General features: G+C 37.3%; 1 protein-coding gene and 1 pseudogene across 1 annotated transcript; both read right to left on the reverse strand.

The window, feature by feature from the left end:
• Nucleotides 1–1,715: 1,715 nt before the first annotated feature.
• LOC103583192 lies at nucleotides 1,716–3,120 on the reverse strand (annotated as a pseudogene).
• A 669-nt stretch (nucleotides 3,121–3,789) lies between these two features.
• Nucleotides 3,790–7,216, reverse strand: LOC103583193 (tripartite motif-containing protein 5-like). Its single transcript, XM_008564579.1, has 4 exons — nucleotides 7,139–7,216; nucleotides 5,993–6,093; nucleotides 5,673–5,699; nucleotides 3,790–5,432 (listed from the first exon to the last, which is right to left on the reverse strand). The coding sequence occupies exons 1-4, from the start codon at nucleotides 7,144–7,146 to the stop codon at nucleotides 4,936–4,938; spliced, it is 633 nt and encodes a 210-aa protein (XP_008562801.1). The 5' UTR covers nucleotides 7,147–7,216; the 3' UTR covers nucleotides 3,790–4,935.
• Nucleotides 7,217–9,453: the final 2,237 nt, after the last annotated feature.

The raw sequence follows: 9,453 nt of genomic DNA on the forward strand, positions 1-9,453 counted from the left end.
TTTTTTGCATTTCTGGTATCTTTTTTTAGATGTTTACTCATTTTGGCAGGGAGTTTCACTGTGCACAGATTTGACCCTCTGGGTAACTAATGTATGGCAGTGTTTGGTGATGGCTCTACAGCCTGTGCATTTTCCACCAATATTTCTACAAGCTATAGCCTTCTAATACCCTGAGATCCTGCTGAGCTTACTCAGATTTCTCACTGTGGAAACACATCTGCCTGAAAAATGGCCCAGCAGTTTTAATGTTCCAGAAATATAGTATGGCATGATTTCTACTCAGAGGTTCAGAAGTGGAAGGTAGAAAAAAGTTCTAGAATTGATTCAGAGGTGGAGAGTAGATCCACAGCTGGTGTCCAACAAACTTCTTCAGTTCAGGATGCCTTCTTTAGCCCTTCAGTGAGAACAGAGAGCATACCAGGGAGCAACTCATAGGATTCCTATTCTTTTTGGCAGAGAGATTCATTTCTGGGGCCAGGAGCTTCTAAAAACCTGGACACCCCTCTGTAAGGAGATCTTTTCTGTTATACCTACAAGTGCAGGTCTTTATTTCCTTACAAATGGATACTTCAGCCTGAACTGGTGGAGTGGGCATTCCAGTAAATGAAGAGGCATTAATGTCCCTGAAGTGTCACTTGTCAATAATTCAAGACCATAAGACTGTCTCCAGTGAGTGAGAGCCTCAGTCATTGTGGCAATGGGGTAACAGGAAGGAAGAAGTCATATGGAATAATCATATGTTTGACTTCCACAGTTCTATGGATGGATGCTGAGGGAGGGTTTAAACACACACACACAGATACTGGGAGTAATCAGCTTGGGCTTCCTTCTCTCATCAAAGTTCACCCAAAGATGGAGAGCTTTAAACTCCTTTGGCCAAACAGACACTACTTGATCAGATAGCCTTTTGAAATTAAAAGTTACTTGTTAGCTCCAAAGTTCATTGGGGGAGAACTGGAAATAAAAATGCCAAATGACATGGAGATCCTGCCAAGCCCTGCATGAACATCCACTACAAAAGTCCCCTCTTGTCTCACTGGACAAGGAGAGTAGGGCTTTCTCTTTCACGTCAATGAAAAGAGTGAGGCTAACTTGGCAAACAAAACACCTACCTGCACTGTTGTTGAGAGATCCTTCAATTGTACTTCTGATCCACCTGAATCTCTCTGCAGAATACATATTCAACAATGAACAAACACAGGAAAGGATTTCCAATGAAATATAAATTTCTCAGGAATAAGAAAAAAGATACAAAGTAGTTCTTGATGAAGTCAATAATAACAGAGACTTTTAAAAAACATTTATTTAAAGTATTTTTATTGGAAAAAAATAAATTTTGGAAGAACACACTACATTAGGGGATTCCAAAATCAAATTACATGAACAGATACTTTGCAATTTATTAGTACAATAGGAGAGAAAAATCTGCAGTATAGAAAAATAGAAGTAAAATAAATATGAATGGCTGAGGGGAAGGACAGGGTAACCAGCATTTTTAACAACAAACCTAGAAGTTAAGTAGAAAGTCTGTAGCTGTGCATGCTTCATTTATCCAACCTTAACATGGTGAAACTAAAGAGCAAAAATAAAACCAAATCAGAATTTTGTATTGTTCAGGGTAAATCTCAATAAGTTAAATTCAGAACCAACTCTTTTTAGTTTACAAGAGTAGTGACTTGGTTCAAGATCTCTCAACAGCTCAAAAAAAAAAAAAAACCCAAAAATCATTTCTATGTGGGTTCCAAGATATGAATTCAATTAGAATACAAAAAAGGACAAAGCACCTAGCGATGACCACTCCTCCAAAGTCATCATTCGAAATCAAGCAATTGCTTATTAAGCATTTTAGCACTTGAACTAAATGATTTGAGAACTTTCTGGTGGATAGAAGAGATAAAAACAAAGGGGAATGCGTCAAAACAAAGAAGATACAAAAGTATAATAAGTGAAAAGAGTTTCATGAAGCCTCAATGGTTTAGAGGAAATTAAATGGAAATTTGTAGTCCTAATTGCTTTATCTCTGACATGCTGTAAGGAGTCTTTTAAAACTGATAAGAAATTATGAATAGGGAGGGAAAACCTGCTAAAATCTTTCAGAATTCACGCAATTCTTGTTGTACTACAAGAAAGCATTACTTGGCACAAGGTGTATTTGTGGATGTACATGAACAGCATATGCATCATCCAAATCATGCTGTGCTAGGTGCAGGCCTCTACGGTTCTTCCTGAAGTAAAACTGTTCATTAGAATTCAAAACGCTTAATCATCTGTAAATTGGCACTTGTTAGGCTCTTGTCAGCATTGATGACTGACTGGAATGTTGTATCGCAGCTCAGTTCCAGCCAGTGTTTGCCAACTTGATGGAACAGAAGTCCAGCAGTAGGAGGGCAGAGTGCAAGAAAAACAGTGCCATGTTTCTCAATTGGAGATTATGAAATAAGTGAAGTTATTAGCTGCTGAATAAATGTCACTCAAAAGCAGTCTCTTGGCTTTTTCACAGTAGAAACTCTCCTTTTAAATTCTCTGCCTTCCCTCCATTCTTTCGCAGCATCAACATTAGCAGGTGAGGCTCCATTAGGGTCTGCCAGCATGGAAGTGATACTAATCATGGTGGTTTCCCCAGTGTGTTTAGGAAGACTGCCTTCTCTGGCTTTTCATAGCCATATTTCACATCACCATTTTTATCAATATTTGGGTGCCAGATTTCTGTAATCATTTTCATTTGAGGCGGCGGGAAGGGATAATCTTTGTAAAAGTGCGAGGAGCCTTCAAAACACCACCTTCATGAAGTGCATCTTGAGGAACAGTAATAAGAACTTCCCATCAGTAGAGATCATTGTCATATTTAACATGCTGAAAAGCCTTCTTCTGAATTTTTTTGAGTCCTGCCAGCTGTCTTCACAGTAGCAGTGCCGACTGCAGCTCCATCGTCCTTCCCGTTAAGAACCAGGGCTGGCGGCCAGCCGTCAAAGAGCTAGGGACATGCTCTGGGGGCGACTGGAGCTGGGTGTGCTGAGGGACCCGGGCCCTGCGAACCCTGTGACCGGAGCCCTGAAGCTGAAGGAGGCCGGGCTGGGGCGGTGATGGCAGAGCCTCACGGACAGTGCAGATCCGCTTGGTTCAGCTCTTGCCACAGAGCCTCACACTCGTTGGGAGGATACCCAGGTCGCCTCTGCACACTGGGACTTACTCTCCCCCTTCCCTCCTTCAGTCTGCCCTTTGGCACCACCTCTGCCTCCCCGTTTTATATTTTTAAAACGTTCTATGCCCTCCCTACATTACAATTTATTTCCAACAAAGGTTTTATCCCAAGGCCTTCACGGGAACAAAGCCATTGAGAACATACACAACACCCGAACTGCATAATCTGAATGAGCAAATTACACATACGATAGCAGGGAGTTTTTATTTCCTTAAGAGAGACTTACTTCTTTTGTAGCTCCCTCCAATTTCTGGTGTATACTTAATAAACGTCTGAAGTGAATCGAGTTTTGGCCTACAACATCTCTTCCTGAGTAGAGACACAGTCTACTTTACCAATGTTACTCATTTGTTCTCATCTAGCTATATGTATCCAGTGAACTTTGAATCATTTATTTTTAACATTGCTCCAGCTTTCCAGATAGCACACAGGCTCAATAAATACAGATTTATTCTTCTTAAAAAAATAAAAAAATTAATAAATAAATAAATAAATAAAACGTTAAATAATAAAATGTGATTCTTTAAACAAGCTACTCTATTTCTTAAAAAATATGACGGAGTTTAATAATTTTGAATGTAAACTAATGCGTTATCTTAAAAATCATTTATTTCAGTAACAGAGAGATGAAACAAATATTAACAAACACCATACTGGATTGTTCCTTCTGTGCTAGAAGTGACAGAAGTTACTTGAAACATTCTCTTGCTCTTAGAAACATTCTGTTTAATTTTCACAGGACTACATCAGCTAAGTTTCATTATTTTATATAATATATATATATTTTTTTCTTTTTTTAAACAAATGATGAACTGAATCCCATAGAATTGACTTTACTTATTAAATGCCAGTATGTAGCAACATCACAATTAGAGTAAAAGTCTAAATATGTGTGATACACACACACACACAAACGCACATGGCAGAACTGTGCTCGTGTCTGGGACATAAAAAACAAGAATTCAGTAAAGCCAGTCTAGGTTTCCCTGAAGGCACAACCTGTTCCATGGGACACTGACACAGCTTATATATTTCAGTGCTGAGTAGAGCAAATACTTAAGAAGTTGAGAAGTTAAATAAATATTTTTATACTTGAAAAATTAATTTTCTCACAATGATCCAAAGTATTTGAAGTTGTTATACAAAAATTATTTTCATAAATTAAAAACAGACATTTAAGTATGTTATTCAAAACTGCACTGCTAGTATGTACACAGAATCTCAACTAAGACACTCTGCACACAAAACTTCCACTCTTCGTATATGTGATTTATGATTTTTCCTCCTTAACTCCTTAATGATAATGGGCATAAGCAAACTGGCACAATGCTAATGGCTCATTCTTTAGTGAATGACTCCTTCACATGCCCTTCAATAATATATATATAAAAAAAAAGTGGTTGAGAAATGTTCATTTATCTCCTTAGTCAGTGTCAGAGGGAACTGGGTTGTAAAGATTTGGCAGAGATGTTATCTCATACTGGTGTTTCTTTTTAAAGGATCAGTCATTTTTTCTTGGGAGTATGGAAAAGGATGAAAAATTTTTTCTCCTAAATGCAAATGAAATATTGTGAGGAATGTGGCACAAGGCAATTTGTACAATGAGAATGAAGGGAGGCAATGAGGAAAATGGGGAATGGTGCCGATGAGCTCAGGTGCATGAGATGCACCCCCGGCAAGTGGGTGTTGATGTAGGAAGTTCACAAGCTTAGAGAGCACAGAATCATGGCGACTTAATAATTCCTAGGATTGAAATATGGATAAACACGCTGAGGAAAGTCACATACAGAGAATTCATAGATGAGAAACCCATTTGGGAGGTTAAAAAATGAGACTGTGCCAGCATCATAGTCTATGAAAACCCCAACAACACGGGGAGGAAAAGTTAGGAAAAGTGTCAACACCACAGGATTAGAGGAGGAAGAGTCCTCAAAAGCAACATATTCACCTCGATTCTGTAACCCTATAACCCAGTAGCCATGTTTAGGTTGATAATTTATATCTTGTTTTCTTCTTTTATAACATACCCCCAGGATCCAGGTTCTTTTGTTGGACACATCTACTTCCCAGTAATGTTTTCCTGATGTGATCACAGGGGAACCTCGGATGTCATAATCATAATCACTGCCATTCCAGTAAGAGTCAACTGGCATCCGAGAAGATGCCTTTTGTCTCTGATATGGAGAAATGAACGTATTTGAATCATTGCTTGGAGTCAGTTTCACATCAACTGTAGAAAAACAGAAAGGTCATATGAGGGATATGATGTATTTTGTGATATTCTGAGAAGATTCTTGAGGAAAACAAGATACAATAGGGAGAAACTTTGTTCAGAGGTTAGGAGAAGATGTAGGTATGTATGTGATGGAAGGAGAAACGTGAGACTTGAAACATGAGACCTGCTAGAGAACACAGAGTTCTGAAAGATGATGACAACAGGGTGGCTTATGATACTGTGATTTCTCCTTACCCAAGTAGCGTTGCACATCTCTCAGCTCTGAAATGATAAAAATTCATAATTTTCAGTAAAATCACAGGAGTCAGCTCTGAAATCTATTTTCTCTTCAGATTTGGGAAGTAGAAGGGACTATGGTAGGTCAGTGACCTGGTAGATGAGAGGATGAACCAGGCCTCTGATCATTCCTCATGAAATGTGACCACAGCTTCAGCACACAGCATCCTTCTTCCCTTATCTCCTCATTCCACAGACAGAAACTTCACTCTCTTCCCCATCCAGCCCCTGCCACCTCTGGAATCCCACAGACACACACTCGATCTAGCTCTCCTCACCTGTGAATGCTTGCAGTATCCCTTTCAGATCAGGAGCTTGAAAAACTCTTCTTTGTTTCTTAGGTAAAGTTTTTGGTGTCTTCAGCGTGATGTTCTGACACCTACGGATGAAAAATATGACCTCCACACCTTTGATCTTGTGTTTCTTGAACACCACTGAATACCTTGAAATAACCTCTTTCTTTCCCCTGATGGAACTTATAGGAAATAATTAAAGAATGGATCTAAATCAAAAGAAAAAAATACTTTGGTGACTTTAAAAAAATCTAACGTGTAGTCATGTCACTGCCATGAATGTGGGTTCCCAGGGAGATGGTCATAAAGTGAGGTTGCAGATTCTTCTTCATGGGTATTTGAGACATGTCAAATGTGGGAATCCTATCTGAAGAGGACCATGACTTGCAATGCCTATTCGCAGTAGTGAAGCCCTGAGATGTCATATGAGGTTTCAGGTTCACTGGAAAAAATTACAAATACTAGGCAAAGGAAATATTATGAAGAACAATCTAATGTTGGTCTGAATATTATGTGTTTGGAAAGAGCTTGATGATGCCAGGTCAGTGTGCAATTTTAGGCACAAGGCCACAAGCCCTCCACACTCTTCTAATGTATTTGACTGAGATGAATCAATTGTTTGCACCAGGGCCAAAATATTATTTCTGAAGATTCGAGTTGTTTTTCACAAAAAAAATAGAACCTGGTCTTTTCTTTTCTCAGGAGAAAAATTTAAACACATAGGAATTATCCCAATGAACAATTCTATGTTTTGAGAAAGTGGAGAAGATTCATCTCCCCCACAATAAGTCAGAAGCCTATTAAATACTAAACCAGAGTGAAATTTGGACTCGCAGGTTGAATAAAATGGTGAGGTCACAGGGTCTGATACTGCAATACCTTATCCCTAATACCATAAATGACTCAATCTCTGTGGGTTCCCAACACTCAAATCCCATGCCTTGGAATCTGATCTATCCTCAGTAGTCACAGGCCACTCAATTCCTGATCGGTGATCAGACATTTAAGATGATACAACTTCTCATTTTTCCTGCCCTAGAAATGTTTTATTCTCATTGAACATCATATACTTCTAACGACTATAATTTTTTACTCACAGAACAAAAAGACTATCTTGGTGTACCAACATACCTTTCCATAATGCCATTCACATCCTAGAAAGAAAGGAGAAAATATGATTTCAGATACAATAGAATCTCCTCATTTAGAAAGCTTTATCACATCCCCACCACCCCCTGATGTGCTGAGGATAGATTTGATCCCAATGCGCATGACAAAAAAGTAAAGATAAGACTCATGGCAATCATCCCAGAACACTCATGTGAAGTTGCCAAGTTCTCTAAAAAGAAGAAACATCTGTGACTCTTATGAAAGTACAGCCAGAGGTTCTGATATATGGAGAGGAAACATGTTTATGAGGAAAAAGAGAGAGACACTATTTATTTATTTTTTTTATTTTTTACCAAATGTATGTCTTCCCATGAGATGATTAAATAATTTATGGTTCCTTGATTTATTCAACATATATGTAAACTGATATGCTATTATTTGCCATTTTCCAGGCATTATGCCAGGCTTTGGATAATCAAAGGTGGATAAATAACAGAAGTTTGCATGGGTTTTGCTAAGGGTTCAATGTATAAGCAAACAAATATACGAAGCAAGTGGAGGTGTTTTTCATGTTTCTCACTTCTCATTCTATATGTTAACTATATCTGACCTCATTAACTTCCCTTAATTCAAGAACAACATATGTGCAGTGGATTTCCAATTCTCTACTTTTTCTCAGAGCCGTCACTGAAATGCAGTTTAATATATTCAGTAGTGAAGAAGCACATTAGGATGTCTAATATGCAACAACAGCCACACTGTCTTCTCACTTATAACCCATTGTCCACAATATTACAATATTCACTCAATCGCTGTCCTAAAAATTACAAAGTTTACTCTGAACTCCAGTGTCTACCAGGTCAGTTTAATGTATATCCTTAATGGTTTTTAGCTATCTAATATTCTTTATCACCACATATATTGTTGTATTTGTTTGAGTAAATATGCACCAATATATCTAGTCTCCTTTATTGCAGACATGTTTCCTCCATGTAGTTTTCTTGAAAAACGAGGCCAATAGCTGGGTTTACACACACACACTCATATACATAAAGGTTATGCTGTTTGTATTAGGACTTTTATTTTGTATATGACATAAACCAAATAAAACAAGATTAAGTGGTTAAAAAAAAGTTGAGGAGGGCAGTTATAATATCAGTCACAGCTGAATTTTGAAACTCAAACATTGTCATCAGGATATGTTCTGTCTCCTTTTCCAAATTTTGTTTTATTTTATTCTCAGTACATGAAAGACAGGTGAATCTCCTGATACAAACCCCAGCAGAAATGAAAATTTACTTGTATGGTTTAACAAAAAATTCTGAAGCTTGCATGGCAATTGTTTACCTGGGATCAAATGCCCATCTTAAAAGCATTACTGTATTGTTGCTGGAAACAAATGAATTGCGTCTGCTAACTTTACTAGGATTAAGTGACATACAATCTCGACCATGCTAAATATAGACACATATACATAAGAGAAGTGAAACATCCCATCAGGGAGTAAATCATGGCAGATTTGAAAATGGCCTAAAGTTTTAATGCACTCCACAACCCAAACATAAATCCATCCAAAGAGGGCACAACCTCAATGTATTGATGGAAATGAGTATAACTTCCATTCAAGCGTAGAAGTCAACCAAAGATACCTGGACACATAGTGGAAACCTGAGATGCCACAAGTAAAAATTACATTTTATCTCTCTTTAAACTCAGCAGAGACATCATCAGCCATAGGGAATTAACTAAAGAAATGAAAACAAACTTTTGGGGATAAAGAAGAGCATAATGAGAATCTAGAGAAACAGAAAGTACTACAAAAAAAAAAAAAAATCTGTCTTACAAATGAAATTGGTGAGATATACAAAGAAATGATAAAGAATAACCCATTCTTAGAAGAAAAAAATCGAAAATATTAAATGGGAAATATCTCTAAGTGACCCTACACATTGTAGTTAGGAGAAAAACTTCGAAGCAATATTGTAAATATGTAAAAAATCAAAGGAGAACTTGGCTGATAAATTAAAGCATAAAAGCAATGATTCATTTCAAAACTATGAAACATTGGTGAGAAAAATTTAAGTGGACACAAATAAATGGAAAAATATCCCATGTTCATAGGCCCGAAAAATTAACATCATCAAAATGTCAGTATTACTCAAAGCAATCTACACAATCAACACAATCTCGATAAAAATACCAATCACATTCTTCACAGAAATATAAAAAAAATATATTGAAATTTGAATAGAACCACAAAAGACCCCCTATACAGAAAGCAGTCTTGAATAAAAAGGACAAAGTTGGAGCCATAATATTTTCTTTTTTTTTTTTTT

This window comes from Galeopterus variegatus, unplaced genomic scaffold (genome assembly GCF_000696425.1).
Source record: "Galeopterus variegatus unplaced genomic scaffold, G_variegatus-3.0.2 Scaffold20442, whole genome shotgun sequence".
NCBI classification, from domain to species: Eukaryota; Metazoa; Chordata; class Mammalia; order Dermoptera; family Cynocephalidae; genus Galeopterus; species Galeopterus variegatus.

Coding starts and splice junctions, on each gene's coding strand:
- LOC103583193 (XM_008564579.1), bottom strand. Junction 5,700..5,992: donor GATACTGCAAGCATTCACAG/GTGAGGAGAGCT, acceptor TTATCATTTCAG/AGCTGAGAGATGTGCAACGC. Junction 5,433..5,672: donor AGATGTGCAACGCTACTTGG/GTAAGGAGAAAT, acceptor GTTTTTCTACAG/TTGATGTGAAACTGACTCCA.